We start from the raw sequence: 25,035 nt of genomic DNA on the forward strand, positions 1-25,035 counted from the left end.
AGTTTGGTCCTATTCGAATATTTTTTTAGGGACCAAACTGATTAACGGAGATGTCTTTAAGGGACCTATTCGGACCTTTTTTTCTTTAAATTCAGATCTTTTTTTCTTTAAGGGACAAATCTGAAATCAAAAATATCTTTAAGGGTGATTTTTTTACTAATTAAGCCTAATTTTATTATAATCTTTATTATGACTTCTACAATTTTTTTTTTTTTAAACATGATATCCGAACTTAGGAATGACTTCTACAAATTGATCTTAATTAATAATACCTAAACTATTTGGGTTTAATCATACGCATACGTTCCACTATATAAGAGCCCAGGCTACACAACTTTGGTTGAAATGAAGAAAATATTGCAAAGCATAGTTATGGAACAAAATGTTATTTTCTATGGAATTGTTGTGATTCTTAGCTATGTGACTATAGTTGAAGCTACAATATTATTAACCAATGATATCAATAAGTCCCTCAATCGGAGTAGTTTCCCTGAAGGTTTTATTTTTGGAACAGCTTCATCAGCTTACCAGGTTCACCAACTTTTCTATACTCTTTTACTATTATTTGAAATTTTCAATATTTTGCCTTTTATTTTGTAACAATTTTTACGTGGAATTTCAACATATACGTGTAATAATTTTCATCTTTACTTTAACATTTCAACATATAAGGTTACAAACTATTTAATTTTTTTTTTTTGCAAAATTACATTATTGGTCCTTTATCTTATTTTTTATAACACTTTGGTCCTTTATTTTTTTTGGTAACATTTTGGTCTTTTATCTTTTTTATTTGTAACACTTTAGTCCATTTTTTTTGTAACACTTTGGTCCCCTATCGTATTTATTTAAAAAATTAAAGGACCTATATGTTACAAATAAAACAAGATAAAAGACCAAAGTGTTACAAAAAAACCATAAAGGACCAAAATGTTACAAAAAAAGATAAAGAACTAAAATATTACAAAAAATTAAGATAAAGGAACTGTGGTGTAATTTTGTTTTTTTTTTTTTTGTTTAGGTATATAACGATACAAATAAAAAACAAAACTTAATTATAGTGTTGGTCTCTATTTTCATTCATTCGCAAAATCAATCTCCCTATTTTAAATCACTCGGGTTTGCTCTCTCGTCAAATTTTAAACATAAAAATGGTAATTAGGTATATTTTAAATGACATGACATACAATTTGATAATATAGATTTATTTATGTGGATTAATTATTTATATTTTATTAATTAAATTATAAAAATGAATAATTTAAGAAATTAAAACAGAAGTTTAAATGAATTTTCGTATAATTTCATGACTTATGATCATTTAATATCTACAAGTTGATAAATTTATCCCCTCACCTTAAATTTATCCTATAAAAAAAACACAAATGGCGAACAATGAAAAACAACCGTGGGGTAACAAACAACAAAAATACAATGGGGCAACAAACAACAAAAATACACTTATTGGTAGATTTTAAATGAAATAATTTAAAGAGTTTTGTTAACGTGTGTCATAAAAATATATGTAAAAAAAATTAAAATAGAATTATTGTATTAAAAAATATAATAACTTAACTTTTGAAAAGTTAAATGCACATCTTGTGAAAAGAATGTTTCTATATTAAATTGTTTATCATATCCTTAGAGCACGTTTTAACATTTGTCATAAGTTAATTAGTTTTTCGTAAAAAATAATGAACACTTAGGTACATATTTTATTTGGATATATATCGATACACTGCTGAGGTGAGTAATTCCGATAAGTCCACAATTTTTTTTGACGCATCCACAAAAATTTAAAAACACTATTTGTGAAATTATCAAAAATTGTCCACCTCAACAATATATCGGTGCATATCTAAATAAAATGTGTATACAAAATTCTCATAAAAAATATCAATTAAAATTTATTGTCTCTAATTTTAAGCTTTAATTTAATTTATGTCGCTAATTCAATGGACATATTTTAGTATGAAGGTGCAGCAAATGTTGGTGGCAGAGGACCAAGTATATGGGATGCTTTCACGCATAAATATCCAGGTCTATTTCCTTTATCCATTGTATATGGGATGCTTAATTTTATATGTTATGAAAGATGCCTAAAATTATTTTATTAACTTAAAATCATTTTTTTAAACGCGTAAGATGCTGCACGATTATTTGGTAAAACTTATCATTTAAGTTGATGCATGTGTTTGTTTTTTTTAAACAAAATAATGAGTTGGTGAATGTGTTTGTTTTGACATAAAGAGAGATAATATGATTCTTTTCGATAAAATAAAAGTACAAGTGGTTTATTTTATTTCATTTTATTTTATAGATAATATATTTCATTTTATTTTATGAAATTGGATAAGGATTTCATTTTAATCACGCAACAACCTACCGACCTATCCTTTTTTTTTTTTAATAAAGAAGGAACACATTTTGTTTTTTTTTTTTTGTTTTATAAAGAAGGAACACATTTTTCAACCAACCTACCTATCTATCTATTTATGTTATTTCATTTTTCATTTTGTCCTGTTTTCAATTAAAGAGATTTTTTTTTGTTTTTACACAAGTATCCGGCCCACTGGACCACTTAATCCGGTTCGAATGTCAGTTCTGTCAGATTTTAATAATACGTATTTTGGCCAAAATATAAGTAAAATTTTATCACATAATTATGTCTAAATTAGTCAACGTATTAGCCTATTAAGTAAAACTAATACTCCCTCCAATCATATATATATATATATATATATATATATATATATATGAGTCAGGATCCGTTGACACCAACTAGTTTGACACCAAATGTTACACCTCTCAATAACGTTTTAACCGATATAAATTTTATAAAATCCACCGTTGGATTGAAAGTTTACATCATATAGATCATTTGTGTAAAATTTCAGACAAATCCAAAATCATTTGATGTGCTATTGAGACACATAAAGATTAACGGCATTTAAAAAAATACAAAAACCGTTAATTTTGATGTATCTCAATAACATATCAAATGATTTTGGATTTATTTGAAATTTTACACAAATGATCTATATGATGTAAACTTTCAATCTAACGGTGGATTTTATAAAATTTATATCGGTTAAAACGTTATTGAGAGGTGTAACATTTGGTGTCAAACTAGTTGATGTCAACGGATCGTGACTATATATATATATATATATATATATATATATATATATATATATATATATATATATAGGGGAGGGATCAAATTACACCGGTGTAACATTTGAGTAATATTACACCGCTCAATAACGCTTTAACGAATACAAATTTTACAAAATCCACCGTTGGATTGAAAGCTTATATCGTATAGATCATCCATGTTAAATTTTACAAAAAACTAAAATCGTTTGATATGTTATTGAGACCGATGAAGATTAATGGTTTATGCATTTTTATTGAATACCGTTAATCTTGATTTATCTCAAAAACATATCAAACGATTTTAGATTTTTATACAATTCAACATAGATGATCTATACGATATAAGTTTTCAATCCAACGGTGAATTTTGTAAAATTTGTATTCGATAAAGCATTATTTAGCGGTGTAACATTACTCAAATGTTACACCGGTGTAATTTGATCCCTCCCCATATATATATATATATATATATATATATATATATATAAAGAACACTTTGAAAAAAAATTTGGTCATTTTTATAAAAAACACTTTTTAAATTTATTCTTTATTAAATAGATAATCTCTTTTATACTCTTATTAAATTGTATAAAATGCAATCTATTTCAATGTTATGCATTAATTATACAGACACATTCTCATGGTTAGTTTTGAAATAACTCATAACATTTTAGAATTTTAAATGAAAAAATAAACCTCCTTAGTCTGTGTGTTTTTTTCAATGTGTTCTTTATATATAGGATCGTGCGGAGTAGTAATTCTATATTTATTATTCCATCCAATTAAAAACACCATCGCATTTTGCTACTGAACTTGACAGGTAAGATAACGGATAGAAGCAATGGAGATGTAGCCATCGATGAATACCATCGTTATAAGGTACTAAGCTCATACAAAAGGATTATATTACCCTCACTATAGAAAAGGGTCTTGTTCGTGATGAAAAATACAAGTTTGAATTGAGTTTTGAATTATTGTTATTTAAATAAGATATTTGTTATAAAACCTCTTTGAAAAACATATGTTGTTTAAAATACATTTTTTTTGGGAATAGAGAAGAGGGCCTAAGCCCAACAAATGAAAAAACTAAATACTCGTAATACATTTTAGAAATAAAATTAAATTACGCATAGATGGCCACATAAAATGTTACAAATTGTATCAAAATAATGTGTTGCAAGATGTGTTTTACCAAAAGAACTAATTAAATTTACTCGTAATACATGTTTATTTCAGTTTTAAAAAAAAAGATTTTTATGAAAAAAATCTAGAGATTTTTTTTTTTGTAGAAATTTTAAAGAAAATCTAAAGCTATTTGTCGTTTGTTTACAATCATAAAAACTTTTGTTTTAAGATGGTGAGGGATAACGATTGATAAAAAAAATGGATTTTGATAAAAGCTGTTGAAAATAGATTCTCATTTTGATGAAAAAAATACTTTTTTTACTAAAATGATTTTTGAAACAATCTGAAACAAACACAAGTAAGATAAAAAAAAAATAGATTTTTTTGGAAAAAATAAATTTTTTGGTGAAAAATCTGAAAACAAACAGACACAAAATCAGCTAGCTAAATAAAATATACAAAATTCATCCACTCTCTCCTACATTTTTCAATACCAAGACAGCGCAAATCTGCCAAATACAGAAGAAACATTATGGCACCAGAATCCATACTCTAGCTAAATGTAAAAGAAGATGATGAAGAAGACAATATGATTTGTTTATCCAACCCGATCCAAAGATGATCTATGTCTAGGGAATAAAACAACTTTCTGTTCTAGTAATAAATTAGGTTTCGTTACACAAAGATTTTCAAAGTAATTACAGGAATTACTCTTTAATCCTAATTCTACTAGTTTTTTCGAATCTTTACTCGTAACCAAGAGACTCAATGATTTAGGGCCTGTTTGATTGAGTTTTTGTTTTTAGTTTTCAAAAACTCTTTTGAAAAATAGTTTTCAAGAAGAAAAAAAGAAAAAAACTTGTTTGGTAATTCTATTTTCAAAAACTATTTTGGAAAAGAGAAAATGAAAAAGTTTGTTTGGTAAAATTATTTCTAAAATATGTTTCGAAAACTTAAAAATCAATCTTGTTTATATATATTTCAAATTTTCATAATTATTCTCTTCTAATTTGAATATAATTATTTTAAATCCTAATAATAAAAATTAATTTCTGGACCGGGCAATGGACCACAAGAAATTTAGCTAGGCCCAATAGGTTCAAGTCCAAGAGAGAAAAGCCCAATATTGATATGAAAAAGTTTTGAATAATACAAGGGCGGGAAAGAAGACAGGTGGCGCCTTGAACTAGGGAAAGAGATAACTCACATGAAAATATCTCCACCTCCATGACTCCCCACTAATCGTTTCTCGAGGAAGAAGATCACCGCCACCCCTACGATTTATCATAGCTTGGAGACGAAGGAAAGAATAACTGCCCCTGTTTAGACGTGGACTCGCCGGAGAAAAAGGTGGCCGAAAAACGCGGTGGCTAAGCGTGGAGAGGAAGGAATTGAAAGCCTATAAATAACATCTCTTACTTCTTGTAAAATGAATGGTCAATCACTGATCCAAACTTATGTAATTTTATCCTCACATTATTAATAATATAACCCCCTTTGAGTGTTCACCAGAACATTTTGGCGCCCACCGTGGGGCTGAGGTAAAACATTTTTCCCATAAAACTCTAATGTCACGACTCTGCAAGCAGTCGTCCAAGAAATTCGACGTCTGCAGACCCAAATGGCGGCCATAGACGTAGAGAGGGCAGAAGAGCGTGAAAAAGCAAAAAAAGCTTATGAAGAGGAAGAAGGTGAGGGCATTGTTGATTCCCAACCTTTAGCACAACATCTATGGGAAACTCAAGTCCTGGAAGGTATCAAGGTCCCACACCTTCCTTGATTTGATGGAAAAACAGATCCATTAGAGCACCTAATGACAGTAGGCACGCAAACCGCCATAATAAATGCCCCATAGCATTTGAAGTGCAAGTTGCTATCTGGAACGTTCAAGGATGAAGCGTTGCGCTGGTACATGAATCTTCCAAAAAATTCTATTGAATGTTATGCCAACTTCCACAAAAAATTCATCCATCAATTTGCTGGATCCAAACATGTGAAAGTCACATCAACTAGCCTCTTTTCGATTCGCCAAAGCCACGCAGAGTCACTGTGTGATTACTTACCATCAAGGTCCATTACTCAGTGGTTAAAATCCAATTCACCTCTTATAACATCATCATTGGAAGGCCAAAATTCAATGCTTTAGGCGCCGTCATGTCAACATTGTACCTTTCGATGAAGTATCCTTTGGATAATGGGGGAGTAGGGACTGTTAGAGACGATTAGTTATTAGCCAAATGATGTTATGAATCCAGTTTGAAGATAAGGCATAGAATTTCCAATTCAGGGTCTGCGCCTCAACAGAAGCAGGCGCCAAGGCAGAGCAGCATAAATGTGATAGAAACCGCAGACATGGATCCCAGGGAGGAATTTCAAGACAGGAGAGTGAGCCCCATTGAAGAGTTAGAACAAGTGCAGATTGGCGAAGAGCCTCACCAAACAACAAATTTGCGTGGAAACCCTCTAACATGCCATGGATAGATGAAAGCATTATCACGCACAAGTTGTCAATATCACCTAGCATTAAGCTAGTTTCACAAAGAAAAAGGACTATGAGGAGAACCTTTGATTTTTTGAGTTCGCCACAAAGCAGAGAGCAGCAAGACGATATAACACTCGTGTCATCCAGAGAAGGTTCAGAGAAGGCAACTTAGTGTTGAAAAGGCCTATGGGAAAGGATAAAGGAGGAAAGTTTGCAGCTAACTGGAAGGTTCGTTCCGCATCCATGTAGTTTTTGAAGGCAGATCATATAATTTGGAGACAATGGGAGGAGAAGTCTTGCCCAGGACGTGGAATGTCATAAACCTTAGGTTTTATTAAAGTTAGGCGAGGAGCGTCGTAACAAGCCTCCAGTGGCGGTATCATTTTCATTTGATTTTATTTTTTGTTTTCCAGATTATTGTTGAATCTTTGATGTATTAAAAAATTTTCAGAGAATAAAAGAGCAATAGGACACTCTTTTCTCCTGAGAAAACAGGAGTTTTTATTGAGGCTCATTGTTTTCAAAATGTCATTGTTAATTTATATAAAAGTTAACTACAAATCTGGGTTTTAATCGAAATGTTTGTGTTAATTCATATAAAGGTTAACCACATGTTACGATTATGACCACAAAAAAAAATTAAAGGTCAACCTGATAAAGTTACGGGCTCTGAACCAAAAAATCAAAGGCCAACCTGATTAAGTTACGGGCTCTGAACCAAAAAATAATCAAAGGTCAACCTGATTAAGTTACGGGCTCTGAACCAAAGAAAATAAAGATCAACCTGATTAAGCTACGGGCTCTGAACCAAAAAATCAAAGGTCAACCTGATTAAGTTACGGGTTCTGAACCAAAAATAAAGGTCAACCTGATTAAGTTACGGGCTCTGAACCAAAAAATCAAGGTCAACCTGATTAAGTTACGGGCTCTGAACCAAAGATAAAGGCCAATCTACGGGCTCTGGCCCAAAATAAAACGGCAACTCAATTAAATTATGAGCTCTGTCGTAAGGCATCGCCATACAACGCAGAAAACTCCAGGAGCGCCGTAAAAATCCCTGGCCATCATCTGTGAAATACAACATAGAAAACTCCATGTGTCGCCCAAGGTGCCATGGCCATCATCTATGAAAAAGAAAGAATGAAATGGATAAATCCATAAAAACAATCTCTATGAGAAAATAGATAAATCTTCAATACGTTAAAATCGTTAAGGGGTGGTCTAGAGAAAAAGGAAAGCAGGAAGTCACTGACTACAAAGTTACGGTTGATACTCAACAAGCAAAGGCGAGCCCTTGTGAAGACAACACCAATGGAGAAAGTTTTTGTACAACAAAAAGATAAAGAAGGCGAATCAAGGAAAGGGCGAGTCATAACAACACCGAATCATTTATAATCGCCAAAAAAGAAACAGATATAAAGTTAGTCATAAATGATATATGATTATATTTAAAAGCCAAGGATACTGAAGGTATGGAGTTAACAATAAAAATTCAAAGGCGAGATTGTTGTCAACGCCAACGTGAAAATGCAAATACAACGGAAAAGGCGAGGCCCAAACAACGCCAACTCGTTTAAATCCACCAAAAAACGAGTTATTGCAGGTACAAAGCTAATAATAAATTTTCAAAGGCAAAATGGATAAAAGAACTTAGAGGCAACAAAAAAATGCAAAAGCCACAAAGGGCATACATCAAGATATTCAAAAAGCCACAAAGGGCATGCATCAAGATATTCAAAAGCCACAGAATGGCGTACAAATTATCTAAGAAATACAAAAAACAAAAAGAAGGACAAAGCAATAAGCAAACAAAGAATATGAGTCAGCAAAAAATATGCGACATAGAACAACGCCGAGGCATAGTACGTAATCGCCAAGTTACTTCATTCAAAAGCACTTCGCCTTCCTGAAGCCTCATGCATGGGGGCTGTGGACCGGGCAATGGACCATAATAAATTTAGCTAGGCCCAATAGATTCAAGTCCAAGAGAGAAAAGCCCAATATTGATATGGACAAGTTTTGAATAATACAAGGGCGGGAAAGAAGACAGGTGGCGCCTTGAACCAGGGAAAGAGATAACTCACATGAAAATATCTCCACCTCCATGACTCCCCACTAATCGTTTCTCGGGGAAGAAGATCACCGCCACCCCCACGATTTATCATAGCTTGGAGACGAAGGAAAGAATAACTGCCCCTGTTTAGACGTGGACTCGCAGGAGAAGAAGGTGGCCGAAAAACGCGACGGCTAAGCGTGGAGAGGAAGGAATTGAAAGCCTATAAATAGCATCTCTTGCTTCTTGTAAAATGAATGGTCAATCACTGATCAAAACTTATGTAATTTTATCCTCACATTATTAATAATATAACCTCCTTCGAGTGTTCACCAGAACAATTTCTTTATTATTATTTTTGTAAATAAATAAATTGTTCTTTGGATTATTTTAAAATCTTTTCTATTATTTAAAAAATGAATACTTTTTAAAACTTTTTTTTGTTAAAATAAAGTACTGAATTTTATTATAAAAAAAAATCAGAAATTTTTATAAAAGAAAAAAAAGTAAAAGGCAGATTTTTTTAAATCAAAAAACAAATTTCTGAAAATTAAAAAACAGTTTTTTTAAAAAAAAAATTAAAATAAAATAATAATTTAAATATTATTCATTAAAAAAAGTGGTGGAAGCGGAAGGGGGTGGCCAACCGCCTTAGTTCCACCGCCGGCCACCGAAACTCCGTCGCCCGCCGTGGATCGCCGGAAAATATGGGATCCGCCATCGCGGACCACAGTGCCGGCACCGGAGGTCCGGCGTTGACCGGTAGTTGACCAGCTACCACCACTTGACTTTATTAATTAAAAATTTTATTATTGAAAAATTAAAAAGGAAAAAAAAGAATTGGGCTTATTAATTAAAAAAGTAGAATTGGGCCTGTTAGCAAATCAGGGGGCCTAAATAGCAGCGTTTTAAAAACTGAAAATAAAAATAGAAAATCAAAACACATTTTACATGTTTCAGTTTTTTAGTCCCCAAAACTTGTCAAATAAGTTTTTAGTTTTTAAATTTTTAAAAACTAAAATAGAGAATTTGAGAAGTGTTTCGAACAAGCCCTTAGAGTACCCAAGGTGATTCAAAGATCCTCTTCTCAGTCCTAGCCTTGATCCTCTCCTAAACCCTAGTTTTATTTTGGTTGCAAATCCTAATTGAAGTCCTTTGAATCCCACATGTTTTTGCACTCTGAAACCCTATATTTATAAATAGGGGAAAATACACTCACCTCCCCTAAACTCTAGCTATATGTATCAAACCCCCCCTCTATTTTCTCATAAACACAAACCTCCCCTGCAGTACTGTTAAGTTGCCGTCAAAATAGATAGAAATCTCTTATTATTTTTTGTTTTCCAATCATGTTTTTTCATATGCATCTTTTCCTTCATTTTTTTTCTTTGTCCTCTTTTCAATCCCTCCAAATAACACCAACACCGTGGAAGGATTACTGGAGAATTTTTTGTAACCAGATGCTTTTTTAGTTCTTCTCCAAAGTTAGGTGTTTAACGAATTACTAACACCGTTAAGTAAATATAGGGGAGATTTTGATTTATTTTAAGAGCCTTGAAGGGAGGTTAGTGTCTATTATAAAATTAGAGGGAGTGTTTGTGTCATTTAAAGATACCTCAAGGGAGGTGAGTGTATTTTTCCCTTGTAAATAAAACAAAAAACAAAAAACAAAAAATCATGCATATCAAAACACACATACATTGGAACATGTTTTCTTTGGATTTGCACCTAAAAAACTCAAGCAAATTCGCTAAGCAAATTTGTCAAAAACTGATTTTAAGGCAATTCTTCATAGTAATTATCCATACCACAACTTATTCATTGTACCAAAAAAATACCACAACTTATTCATAACCCTCGTAAAAGAACTATCAAGAAAAACAAGAAAATAGAATTTGGTTTTATAAAGACATTTCCATATACATTTGTTTAACATGGCTAATAAATCATTCAATATTTTCCACACCTTCGGGAGACAAACCTTATTCCAACTTAACTAGAACTTTGACCCATGCGATGCATGGGTCTAATCAGGTGTAATATGTAACAATAAAAAAATAAAATACAAAAATTCTAAGAGCATTTTCAATAAGAGTAGTATATAGAATTTCATGGACTAATTATTTTATATTTGTTTATGTGCTTATTTTGTATTTTATATATTTTTTAAATAATTTTGGAACTCGATCGTTTTGTTTACTTATTAAAAAAAAATTACTGAAAACTAAAGGTTAAAAAATTGATGATAATTAAAGGTTAAAAAAAAATTAAAGACATAATTAAGAACATAAACTTAATTAAGTAGACATACATAAATAAATAAAAATTGTGATTAATTCCGCCGTTCAAATTTATTGAAAACAGGGTTAACATATTAGGATTCCTAAATTCTTTCATAATTGAAGCACATGTTTTAGTGGTTGAAAGGTTTTATTATAAGTAAGGGATGCAGGTTCAATGACAAATCTGTATTTTTTTAATATAAAGCTGCAATAAAAAGAAAGAGAAAATGAGAGGGGAAAAAATTTGGTTTAGGGTTAGCTTATGTTAGCAAGCTTATAATATAAGAGATTATTGGTTTTTAATTGTTTAAATTGTGCAATGAAAATTGATGGTGCTTAATTATCGTATGAAATCTTTCCTATGAAAGTTGATGGAGCTTAACACTTTGTGGACATAATTTAAATCACAATTGGTCTGCTAATGCATATTGTATCAATTGATCATCGGTTAATATTAAATCTGCAATGTTAAAATCAAAATAATGAATGTGATTAGTGACATGACTATGATTGTGTTTGGTTGTATTGCAAAAAAAATTGATTTAGCAGAATTGAGTTTGATAATAACTTTCCAAATTACACGTGATAATAACTTTCCAAATCTCACATGATAATTATTCTCTAAATTTATGATCCGGTAGAAAAAAATTATTGATCAGGAAAGGCATAAAAATATTTCGTGATGAATAATATAGTCAACAATAATTTTGATATGATATACTTTTAAAATTGATGGTGCTTATCAATTATTGCACATAATTTTAATCACAATTGGTATATTTGCCATAGTGGTTGGAAATATTGTCTTGCACTGAAAGGTTGCGGGTTCGAATCCTATTCAAGACAAAATTGTATTATTTTTTAATAAAAATTGCAAGATAAAATGGAGGGAAAACATAGAAAACAAATTAGGGTTTAGAGTTTGCTTGTGTATACAAACTTATAATATAAAAGATTAGCCAATTAATCATCTTTCTCCCAAAACCTCCACTACATAAAAATCTTTTTTTTCCCTTTTTTCTTGGTTTTAATTATCAATATCCGGTCCACTAAACCGTCTAATCTAATTCAAAAGTCAATTCTAAATTTCTGACATAATAAAAAAGTAAAATAATGATGGGATACTCAATACCTAATTAATTAGCACCACTATTTCTTTAAAAAAAAAAAAAAATTATTTACTATATATTTTTTTGACGAAAGATGGTAGGCTACTCAACGCCGAATTATTTGTATCGTTTTTTTTGACGAAAACCGATTTATTTGTATTATTTACTATATTTTTTTTCTTCATGATTTTGTCTTTTTTTTCATCTGTGGATCTACACTTTCTTGTATTGGTTTGAGGGTACATCTAATATATCTCACTCACTTCTTTGTTAATATATTACATTTGTCATTAATATGATTAAACAATAATGTTAAAATACATATGTCAGAACTGATCTCGAGTCAGATTAAACTGATGGTGAAAGTAACAACTAACAAAAAAAAATCCTAAAGCACATATAGTTGTGATTCTCCTGAATAGATTACTAATAAAACACAGGAAGATGTTGAGATCATGAAGGACATCAACATGGATGCTTATAGATTCTCCATCTCTTGGTCCAGAATACTTCCAAGTAAGAAACAAACCCTCTTCTTCTTCTTTTTTTTTTGTTCATTTTTTTTTTCTTTTTTTAAAGTTTTGGGTGTTTTGTCTTCTTAATGAATATAAGAAAAAAAATTGAATTGAATTTGTATGCATGTACACAACTTTTTGAACATGTATTCAATCAAATCATTCTATAATGTCAATATTTATACGTTTTTATGTAAATGAATGACTATATATAATGAATAATGTTTCTTATTTATTTAAATTTTATATTGATTGGCTATTTTTAGAAGGAAAACTTGATGGAGGTGTAAATAAGGAAGGAATCAATTATTATAACAACCTCATCAATGAACTGCTAGCCAAAGGTTATCTATCATATATGAAATTTATTAAATTTCATTGTTTTTACTGAATTTTGTCTAATTTTTTTTTTTTTGGCAATTGTCTAAAATAATTTAAATGCTATCAATGCAGGTCTTCAACCCTTTGTAACCCTTTTTCATTGGGACCTACCTCAAACACTTGAAGAAGAATATAGTGGTTTTTTAAGTCCAAATATAGTGTAATTTACATCCCTTATAATTATATAGTTATAACCAAAGATAGTCAAATGCCATTAAGTTAAATATATAATCAATCTCATGTATTTTTCCTTTTACCTCTATATTCAGGAATGATTTTCGAGATTATGCAGAGCTTTGCTTTAAAGTATTTGGAAATAGAGTAAAACATTGGATCACGTTAAATGAACCATGGTCCTTTGCCAATCATGCTTATGCTGAAGGGGTGTTTGCACCTGGACGATGTTCCCCTTGGCAAAACCTAAATTGCACTGGTGGAGATTCCGCCACTGAACCCTATATAGTGGCTCACAATCAATTACTTGCTCATGCATTAGCTGTTAATGTCTACAAAACTAAATATCAGGTTTTATTTTGATTTATTTTGTTTTAAAAAAATCAATTCACAAAAGTGTATATATATTTTGAAATCTACTCAACCTCACAAAACCATGTTGTAACATGTAAGGTACTATAAGGATTATGCCAAAGCATTTAGATGTTTCTAGGAGAGATCATATTTAATTTCTAGGAGAGTTAGGGCATCTGCATTTCTCTAATACACCTCCTCAAGGATATTTAGTCACGTATATGAAAAGTTTAAGAATTTAGATTTTGGCTTAAATCAATCGATCATATAGTTTGACGTTGCCTCCCACTTAAGGCCAGAACTATTTATACTATGTGTTTTTTTTCTTTGTTTATACTATGTGTTTTTTAATTATTTTTTTAGAGGAACTAATTATTATTTATATTGATACCCGCCAAACTCTCATTTTCTTTTTGCACACAGGCATCTCAAAAGGGCAAGATAGGGATAACACTAGTGTCTCACTGGGTGATGCCACTCAATAATACAGAATTGGATCATCAAGCTGCACAAAGAGCCATAGATTTCATATATGGATGGTAATTAACTTCTTAGTGAATCTTATATTATAAGTGGAACTCAACAATATAAATTAATAAATTAATTATCCACTACCGTAGACTCTATTAACATAGAAGGCATGCCTTAAATGGTGTAACTCATTGTTGACATTTTAAATCATGTTACATTCATCCTAAATTATAAGTTGTTTTTGACCATTTTATATAAATTAATAAATAAAATTAATTGTCTATGGAAAAAATAAATTAGGAACTATTTTATAAAATTATCTTTCATTAATAGTATGTAAAAGATAAAATAAAAAATTTTAAAAAAGAGTGATAAATAATTAAGGATATAATAAAAAAATAACATCTAACACTTCATTAGCATTGTAAAATAATTTATAATTTAGAACAATTTTTTTTCTCAAAACAACTTATAATTTAGGATGGAGAAAATAGTATTTAGGGTAAATAAATTTTTCTTTCTATAATTATATTACTTTTCGATTTTGTCATAATTTTTTCTTCAAACAATAGTTCAACAAATATTTTATGTCAACAAAATTTAGTCATCGTTATTAAAGAAGGCATATGTGGCATTATGTATAGAATCTAAAAGTGCAATATGATATATTTATAGGATAAAATATTTACGTTAAAATAAATTTTTGATCCCTATAAATATATCATATTCTATTCTTTAATTTGTTTGTATATAATATCACGTTTAACTTATTTTCATAACGTACAAATTTACTGACCAAAAACATTTCGCGATTATTGTTTAAGGAATTTTTTAGAGGAATTACAAATGAAATGAAAATTAATGGTATATTTATAATGATATACTTATCTATCTCTTGTATTTATTAATAGATCAATTTTATAGAATGTATGTCTTTTAGGTTTATGGATCCATTGACATTAGGAGATTATCCAAGCTCCATGAGGTCCTTGGTAGGGAACCGATTACCAAAATTCTCAATATATCAAGCAAAGCTTGTAAAAGGGTCCTTTGATTTCATTGGATTAAACTATTATACTTCCACTTATGCAACTAATGCACCAGAATTAAGTGAAGCTAAGCCCAGCTACACTACTGATTCACTTGCTATTCTTACACGTAAGTGTGTTTTATGAAGAGGTGTCATTAATAAATGTACATTTTAAATTTTAATTAAATGCACATAAAGTTAATATCACGTCTTAAACATGTGAGAAATAAATATAGTTGGACTCTCAAGTGCTTATATTGAACTAATATTAAAATTTAATTGATCAGAAATAGTAAAATTCAAATCCTGAATAGCTAGCTCTATAAGAAAATCCTGAATTATTTTTTGTATGGATTCCTATATTAATTTATTTAAGTATAATACACCAAAAATAAAGCGATTGTATTTATTTCTTTCAGAGGAGCGCAATGGAATACCTATTGGTCCAACGGTATGTGTAATTTAACTAAGCTTAAATATGTTGTTCATCCTTGTAAATTCATGTTTTTTTAGTTTTTGTCCTTGTATTTTTTTTTTGTCATAGAAATAGTTCCTGAAAGATCAAATATATTTGGTTTTAATCCTTAACATCGTTAGTTGCTATTAAAAAAAATACTAATATGGCAAAAACATATACATTGGCACTCGATGACATGGCGGTTGATAGAAATGTATAGCAGGACTAAAAAGAAAAAAACACATTTATAATGCCTCACCACATTTTATTTTTAAATCTTTCTTGCTAATTATTATTAACATTAAAGGGAACCTATATTATACATGCAGGCAGCTTCATTTTGGATGTCAATTTATCCAAAGGGAATTCGTGAACTTTTAATCTATACTAAAACAAAATACAACAACCCTTTGATTTACATCACTGAAAATGGTACTATACTAATATATCATTTATATTTAGTTTCAACATATTTCTTATTAGAAGTTATTTTCTTTTAACATAATTTTATGGTAAACAATCAATTATATTGTGAATCTATATTTAGGCATGGATGAGCTTGATGATCCAACACTCCTTCTTGAGAAAGCCCTTGAAGATACAATTAGAGTTGATTACTACTATAATCATCTCTATTATCTTCGAACTGCTATTGAGTAAGTGTTTTAAAACTAAAAGAAAATAATTAGTGATATAAAAAAATTATAGAAGAATAATGTGAAATTCATCTCTAATTCTCCCACTAAATTTTGTGATGAGAGATTTAGTGACATGTACATTTCACTTTTTCTTTTGTATCTAAATTTAATCACACTAATTATATGTTTAAAAGTAGGGATTTTTATTTAGTAATTTTTTGTATATATGTTTAATGTATCTAAATTTTATCAGGGATGGCGTGAATGTAAAAGGATATTTTGCATGGTCTTTGATTGACAACTTCGAATGGAGTTCAGGATACACAATGAGATTTGGATTATACTTTGTAGATTACAATAATGGCATGAAAAGATATCCAAAAATGTCGGCTATCTGGTTTAAGAATTTCCTACAACACAAAATTGTTAAATATAGTGATTCATGCTAAAAAAAAAACTTAATTTATCAGTAATAACTTAGAAACTTAAATTGTTGATACCATGAGAAATTAACAATATTCAGTGGTAACATTTCTATATGTCTAATTAATTGTGTATGTATATAAGGTGTGTAATGCTGAATGGTTTGACTTTCTATTTTGTGTTCTTACTAGTGTTAATCCCGTGCACCGCACGGGTGCAACATGTTTACATAGTATTTAGAACTCGACGTTAATTTGAAAAGAAAAAAAACTTAATTTTTTATCGTTATCAAACTCCAAATGTTTTTATTGACACCATAATTAATTATAAACAATTTTTAGAATGTCTAGATTGACAATATTTTTTTTTAAATCAAAATATTTATAAATGGAAATATTATTAAGCTAAAACTTTGATCTATGTTTGAATCTGAAATCTCACGGTAGTAATTATCATTTTGTCTAAAACCAAATAAAAACTTACATAGTGTTAGAGCAAAAGCATTTAAAAGTCTCAATCACTTTTGATAAAAGTAATAATAATTTATTTATTTTGTAAATATTAAAAACTATAAATAAACTGAACTTAAAGTTAAAGGATAAATGAAAGAAGAAAAAAAAATATGATAAAACAAGTCCAATTGACACAACCTTCACAATCTTAAACTCATATTCATCATTGTCAATTTTCACAGCCTTCACAATCTTTCTTAACATGGACATTACCAATTTCATCATTGAGACAAATTTTCTCTAAGTACCAACTACTTGATCAATCTTGTATTCATGTTTGACATCAACAATTCATAAAGATATAGTTAATTTGTCACATTCTTACAAATTCCCAAGTCCCAACCTCATATCATAAGTTGTATTTCTCTATTCCTCCTCTATTCACCATATGTACTTGAACACTATGTATTCAGCTTCTTCCAAATCAACCGGGAAAAAAATTAAATTAAGACAATCAAAATACATAAAACTTCTACTACCTTTGCAAGAAGCAAGATGAATGGATCTTCACTCACCTAATAGCATAAAATACAATCATAAGTACATGTTCCAAGTAAAGTGGTTGTTTAATATAATAAGATGGCATCCCATGTACTGTTATTTATGATGATGAACAAATATAAAAGATAGATAGCAATAATAAATTAAATTAATGTACTACCTCTTTCTTCATCAATGAAAAGGAAGTAAGAAACTTCATGCAAATATCCTCTTCTTGCACTTCTCCTTTCCTTTTTACAGCAGCCACACATTTCATTGAGTCTAAGGCATTAACTGGGATTCAAAATTGGTAATGTAATTTTATTGGTAAATGTAAATTGAAATTGAACATAAAGCTATACAATATTGAAATTGAAATTGAACAACAGCCACACATTACAAATGAAATTGAAATTGAACATAAAGCTATACAATATTGGTAAATGTAATTTTATTTCAGGAAATAGCTAGCAACCCATTTTATCCAATGTGTTCTAACCACAAAAAAAATATTAATAATGATAAGTTAACTGCTGAATTGAAAATCCAAAAAATAAATAGATCTCGTATTTGCATTATTGGAAAACAAAAATGAAAAGTATTCAGCGACTGCTGGTTCTAAAACCTTAAACAATGTTTCTTTTTCTCCATGAACTGCACAAAAAGTAATATGCCAAAGTTTAACAACGCTAAAAGAAATAAGTAATCTTAATAAAAACTTACTCATATTAGACATAAACTTATTAGATATGCAGTATAGTATAGTAATCTATTTCAATTAGTCATAAATTTATCAAACCAAATATGTATAGTGTAAAAATTTGTGCTGGAGCAATCTCCCATAAGCAAGTCATTAAAAGTAGTTTACCTACGAGAATGACAAAAGCTCCAAACTCCTTTGTGAAATGCTCGATGACCAAAATCCCCGAAAGCTATAATTTTTCTTCTTTCCATTACTTTTAGCTCCTGCATATTTCAAGCACCAAGAAAGAAATGAATTGATGCAAAAAATTAAAATAGATACGATTTACGAAAATATATAATTACTGAAACACAAAAAGCAATGAAATAAAACAAAATGACCAAAAGTTTGAGACCTTTATGAGTTCTAAGAACTTTCTTTCCTAAAAGGGATCAAATTCCTTGAAACACAGAGGAACCAATATGCAAGAAATAACAAACGGTTCTTATGACACTTGATTGCATGTATTACATTTCATTACATATATAACATTTCATTGCAGAAGATAAAAGTATTTTTCATTGATTCCAAAGACTCTAAATTTCCACTGGATTAGACATCTTAGAAAGAGAAGACGCTAAAAACTAATTAAAAACAAAAACATAAAACTCAACTTCGTCTAGAATTCCATTCTTTTTTATTTAGAATTAGTTAGATCTTAACAAAAGATGTAATGAACCAATAACAAATAAAACTCAAAATGAAGTGTTATTTCATAAATTAAAAAGCCCATAACTGAAGAGTAAATTTCATCAATCTCTCATTCAATGAATTCATTTCTAAAATATTTGAACCATGTTTCTTAGCCCAAAAATATAAACATAACCTACAAAAACAAAAGATAAAATAAATGATTGATGCGTCTTTCCATCCCTTTCTATAATTACCTTACATACATATATGTAGTCAAGCAATTTTCATCTCTCATACCAAACTTTCTGCCATTATTTCCTGTTGCTGAAGAAAAAAATAGAGAAAAAGAAAACAATAAATGAGGAGAAAAAAACCCAAAAATCATGAGAGAATCTCTCTCACCCGATTGTGTTCATGGAGAAGAAATACATTCAATCAAATTAATAGTTGAAAAGAAATTTAGATGAATAACAAACGGGGAAAGGCAAAAAACACCCAAAATGGGGTATCTCCGGTTAACATTTGGCAAGACTTTTGTTAAGAGTATGGATTCTTACCAATAGCTGGAACAATCATGGGATCTGCAGACCAAAACCATCTTAAGGTTAGGAAAAAATTGTCGTCCACTGAATTAGAAAGTGGCATGCAATAAAAAATCAAACATTTGCATCAGCTGATAACATAAAGAGAGATGACAAAAGAATACTAACAAAATACAAATGATGACATTTAAGTAAATATCATAACCAGAAATAAGGCAGTGAGACACTAACAAATTTAATTAATTCGAAGTCATACCCAAAGTTAAGCCTAACAGGAAAAGCAGAGTTATATAATATCATGCATGAGCAACCTAGTTCTCATTTTGAAGTTTATAACAAATATAGCTATAAAAAAAGAATTAGATCCCTACCTAAAACTGTGCTATATGAGTGCAACAATTTTTCCTCTTCAAAATATATCCATATCAATATAGTAAAAAAATAATACTCCATGAAAATCAACATGACATGTAATGAAAATGAACATAACAGTAAGAGTTAAAAATACAGACAATCGAACCCAAACATAAGAATATTAGGCATGCCTCATGAATATTGGAAGGTTTGGATCAGATCATATTTAAATACACAGTTGAAGAAAACTTGAATAACAATTTTTTATTGAGATCAAATTCAACTGGTAAGAATTTTCAAAAAGAAGATATGCAGTTTAAGAACTTATTTAACGTGAAGGAAAAACTCATTTTAAGACCAATCATTGTGCTTTTGCAAATTAACTCCTCCTCTTGGTTGTAAATTTAAACTGAAAAATGCTTAACTTTACCTTCCACAACTCACAATTGTCTTCTAAAGTTGTCCATTGAATCTCGTCGCCTAGTGAATCAAACTTATATAATCATCTATCAATGTATCAACCATTCCAAATAACTCATAATTGAATCAATACTTCAAATTTAATTTAGCTAACAGAATTGTGGAAAATAATGACCCACCTATGGCAAAACTGATATGAAATTGTGTACAAACCTTTAGAATATAGTATTTGCCAGAGATTTTTTATGCACACAAAGAAAACTGTATGTATAATTAGAAGATTATATCTGAAAAAACCTGTCTAATATTGTTAAAATGATGCATATTATAAAGGCCACAGATAAAGACATTCAAAATTAAGTCCATGACTTATAGTTCTATTGTAGCTACCACAATTTTCCACATGGGCATTTTATCAAACACCTGCAATGCATTTTATCTCAATTACTAATTCTATTTCTATCCCCACTACTACCCACACCCAAAATCAAGTAGTTTAACTAAAATTGATAAATCAAGTAGTTTAACTAAAATTGATACTGGGATAACAACTCACAAATTTTAACAATCTGGCATATAAATTTGCAAAAAGAACAAATATTTCAAGTGCGTGAAATGAGAAGGGAAAAATGTTTATCATGCATAAAAATTATGGGTAGAAAAAATAAGCATGGAGAAGATGGAACTTTACCAAGAATTGAGATGAGGAATCCTTACAACCCTAACCTTCATTCTCCATGCCTTCCTACATGGATGTAAATCAGAAACCAACTCAAATGAAAAATCCATTACAAAGCAACTTACAATTAAAAGCAACAAAATGGGCTCAAATCCGAAGGATGAAGACATACCATTGATTAGGGTATTTATAAGGTGGATGGAAAACTTGTGTGATGCTGCGATGGAGAAGTAGGTGCTGAGCAAGCATCAGAATCAAAATAAGAATATAAAAGGAATAGAATCAAAATCTTACAGTGATGAAGGACAAAAGTGAGATTCTCAGTTGGAGAGGGATTTGAAAAACGCGCAATTTTCTTGAAGCTACAGCGTCGGGGGACGAGGGAGAAGGTGCTGGGTACGCGCCTCTTTTGCCCCTAACAGTATTATGTGAAGCGGTTTCTATTGTTAATAGATAGGATTTCTGAAACTTTATTCTATAAGGGCTCGTTTGGTGCGCAAGATAGCATAGTGACATGATAGGATATAAAACAGGATAACGATAGGATAGGATAGGATAGCAGCAGGATAACAATTATACTCAGTTATCATATCCAATGTTTGGTGCACACAGGATAACAAACATGATAACTATTATATTTTGTTTTTAATACATATTTGCTCATAATAATATGATAAGATATATAACATATTTAATTGACAAAATTACTCTTGTAAAACAATTGTTATTTTTTTAAAATTATTTTGTAATACTTTGAATTTTATGAATAAAAAATATAAATAAGTAATCAAATAACTTTATATAATTTAAAATAAAAATCATGAGGAAATAATCAAGTTTAATTTTTTATATGAATTATGATCAAATAAATAACTCAATAATATATACATGTTAGATAAGCCAAATAAATATATGATATATCTCATACGTAAATAATAAAACTACTATTGCAAAAGAATTATATTTAATTTTTTATCAAATTTCGATTAATATCCCTATTTGTCAATTTTTTAATAATCATTTTACTTTAAAATATTGTAACTTTAGTAAAATTTTGATTTTTTAGAATATGTAAATTACAAAATTACTCCTGTGAGAAAATCACATATATATTTAAAAAATAATTATTTTATTATTTATATTTTATTTATTTTATTTTATGTATTTTAAAATATATTTTATAAAATAAATCAGTAATTTTTTTTCTTCTTATCCTATCCTGCTGGTAACTCAATTCAAATTCAGGATAAGAATTATAACTAGAGAGACAGGATAGGATAAGCTTCAGGATTAACTTATCATATCATGTTGTATCACCAAACACGGGATTGCGGCAGGATATGATAAATTTATCCTATCTTGTCTCTTATCTTGTGCACCAAACGGGCTCTAAGACACAAACGTTGATAAATATAATTTATGAATATTTCAAAAATTGTTTTTTTGTATTCATTTTAATTGAGTGACAAAACTTTGTACCTAGTGCTTTGTTTAGTTTTTCATTTGCCTTAATGAGATATGATTGATGGTTGCCTATTTTAGCGAGATATACCAGACAAAATAATAGTGTTATCTCTGCATAATTATTATGAGCAAATAAAGCTAATTATGTGTTGTCTACAATTAATTTGTTTATGTAAATATGTATTTGCTACCTGTACATATTGGTACCTGATATATGAATAAACAACAAGGCAAATTCTTTCCGCTGCAAAGTTTCTATATGGCATCAGAGCATAAACTCTGTCACGCCTAAACCCTAAATTGAGAATTAAGTGAGTGAGATGGGAGAAACAGGGAAGGAAGAAAAACATGAGGAGACCAGTGGCAAAGGGAAACAGGTGGTTTATCAACGTGTCGTCTCTCATCATGGATCATTGACACCGGTGCCTCTAATCATTTGACAGGAAACCTAAACAAGATGTGTGAAGTGCCAGATATTGTAGCATGTCTTGTTGGGTTACCAGATGGAAAAAGGACAAATGCTACAAAAGAAGGGACCGTTCTGTTGGAAGGAGGATTGAAGCTTACAAATGTTCTTTTCGTTCCTAAACTAAGCTGCAGTTTGATATCTATTTCACAATTGTCTGATGAGTCAAATTGCATTGTACAATTCACTAAAAAATTGTGTGTCATGCAGGACCTCACTAAAGATGAGCTCTATTATTTTCGTGGACTTCGAATGGTGAAGGCGTGCAAAATAGATGGAGTGAATCAAGTGGAGCTTTGGCACAAGCGTTTGGGACATCCCTCTTTCAAGATCACACAGGCCATACCTGATATTAGTAAAAATAAGTGTTTAGAATTATTGAATAAAAATTGTGATGTTTGTTTTAGAGCGAAACAGCCCAGACAACAATTCTTTGTTAGTGAACACAAAGCTAATGGTGTGTTTGAATTAATTCATTGTGATTTGTGGGGTCCTTATAAAAATGCTTCTTGTTGAATATTGCCTTGAAATAATGTAAAAATCAGAAAATCATGTTTTGGTAGTCTCTGCCTGCTCACGCCCAGGCGTGGGAGTTGGCGCCCAGGCGTGAAAAACTGGGCTGAACTCAGGTTGCTCACGCCCAGGCGTGGGAGGCTGCGCCCAGGCGTAGTGTCTGCGGGCCTATATATATGTTATGCGTTTTCTGACTTTTTAAAGGGGATTTTAGGGTTTCAAAGGCTAACAAAAAGGCTAGGGTTGAGAGATTTCATCTTGGGAAGACTCTAGGGTTAGGGAAACATTCTATCACCTTGGGAAACACTTTCATATTGAATTTCTTGGTCACGGGAAGAAATTCGGGCTTAGGGTAGATTTAGGAAAAACTCTAAATCTTGTAACTCTTGTGGTGAATTTCATTGTAATCAAGGAACAAGTTTGATAGTGGATCGGAGAGCTGCTCTCTCCCCCAGAGTAGGTCACATTGACTGAACTGGGTAAACAATTCTCTTGTGTTCTTTTCTTTTATCGCTTTATCTTTTGATTTGTGATTTTTATTGCCGATCTCATTATTTGATTGCTTAATCGTTATTTGCTCCACACATCAATTATTTTATTGGTGTGATTCAATCCGAATTCACAACAATTGGCGCCCACCGTGGGGCAAAGGATCAAACGATTTAAGTATCATGGGTTCTAAGTGGGACATTGAGAAGTTCACCGGGAGTAACGACTTTGGGTTGTGGAAGGTGAAGGTGAGGGCAATATTAACACAACAGAAGTGTTCAGAAGCATTGTTAGGAATTGCGAACATGCCTAATACTTTCTCAGCAGCAGAGAAGAACGAGATGAATGATAAGGCATTGAGTGCCATTATCTTGTGCCTCGCGGATAATGTGTTGAGAGAAGTAGCAAAGGAGAGGACTGCTGCAGGGATGTGGTCGAAGCTTGATTCATTGTATATGACCAAGTCCTTGGCACATAAGCAGTGTCTGAAAGAACGGTTGTTCTTCTATCGTATGTCGGAGAACAAGTCCGTGGTTGAGCAGCTTTCGGAGTTCAATAAGATTATTGACGATTTGGCGAACATTGATGTGAACTTGGAGGACGAGGACAAAGCTTTCCACCTATTGTGTGCTTTACCTAAGTCATTTGAAAACCTCAAGGATGCATTGCTCTATGGAAAAGAAGGTACTATCACCTTGGATGAAGTCCAATCGGCTTTGAGAACCAAGGAGATGACTAAGATGAGAGACTTGAGGATTGATGACAGCGGAGAAGGGCTGAATGTGGCGAGAGGAAGAAGCGAGAACAAAAGTAAGGGGAAGGGAAAGAAGCATAGGTCCAAGTCTAGGTCAAAGGGTGATGGTGGTGGCAAGTTAAAGTACTATCATAGTCATGAACCAGGCCACTTCAAGAAGGACTGCCCTGAGAGAAGGGGTGGTGGTATTTCGTCAGCTCAAATTGCCGTTAGTGAAGAGGAAGGTTATGAGAGTGCAGGAGCATTGACAGTTACAAGTTGGGAACCTGAGAAGAGCTGGGTCATCGACTCGGGGTGCTCATATCACATTTGTCCAAGAAAGGAGTACTTTGAA

At 30.7% G+C, this 25,035-nt stretch overlaps 1 protein-coding gene and 1 long non-coding RNA gene across 13 annotated transcripts; one reads left to right on the top strand and one right to left on the bottom strand.

Annotated features, from left to right (window-relative positions):
- Positions 1–303: 303 nt before the first annotated feature.
- On the top strand, positions 304–16,822 carry LOC123908217 (beta-glucosidase 12-like). The gene is made up of 13 exons (XM_045958784.1): positions 304–531; positions 1,971–2,040; positions 3,980–4,038; positions 12,651–12,726; positions 12,992–13,069; positions 13,179–13,266; positions 13,376–13,631; positions 14,058–14,173; positions 15,046–15,263; positions 15,555–15,586; positions 15,922–16,024; positions 16,140–16,248; positions 16,484–16,822. The coding sequence occupies exons 1-13, from the start codon at positions 346–348 to the stop codon at positions 16,677–16,679; spliced, it is 1,587 nt and encodes a 528-aa protein (XP_045814740.1). The 5' UTR covers positions 304–345; the 3' UTR covers positions 16,680–16,822.
- Positions 16,823–17,293: 471 nt separating this feature from the next.
- On the bottom strand, positions 17,294–21,474 carry LOC123908218. 12 transcript variants are annotated; one of them, XR_006809586.1, is made up of 10 exons: positions 21,310–21,474; positions 21,188–21,232; positions 21,028–21,081; positions 20,516–20,597; positions 20,347–20,396; positions 19,578–19,601; positions 19,275–19,344; positions 18,514–18,611; positions 17,827–17,939; positions 17,294–17,680 (listed from the first exon to the last, which is right to left on the bottom strand). It is a non-coding gene; the product is annotated as an uncharacterized LOC123908218 (long non-coding RNA). The 12 variants fall into 12 exon arrangements; XR_006809577.1 differs by having other exon boundaries at positions 19,578–19,646; XR_006809585.1 differs by having other exon boundaries at positions 19,578–19,646; positions 20,347–20,422.
- Positions 21,475–25,035: the final 3,561 nt, after the last annotated feature.

Source organism: Trifolium pratense, linkage group LG2, assembly GCF_020283565.1.
Source record: "Trifolium pratense cultivar HEN17-A07 linkage group LG2, ARS_RC_1.1, whole genome shotgun sequence".
NCBI lineage: Eukaryota > Viridiplantae > Streptophyta > Magnoliopsida > Fabales > Fabaceae > Trifolium > Trifolium pratense.

Bases quoted from the DNA above. Each gene is read 5' to 3' on its own strand.
- LOC123908217 (XM_045958784.1), top strand. From the start codon at position 346: ATGAAGAAAATATTGCAAAGCATAGTTATGGAACAAAATGTTATTTTC. The intron at 15,264-15,554 runs GTAAGTGTGTTT...TATTTCTTTCAG, and splicing joins TTCACTTGCTATTCTTACAC to AGGAGCGCAATGGAATACCT. The intron at 16,025-16,139 runs GTACTATACTAA...ATCTATATTTAG, and splicing joins GATTTACATCACTGAAAATG to GCATGGATGAGCTTGATGAT.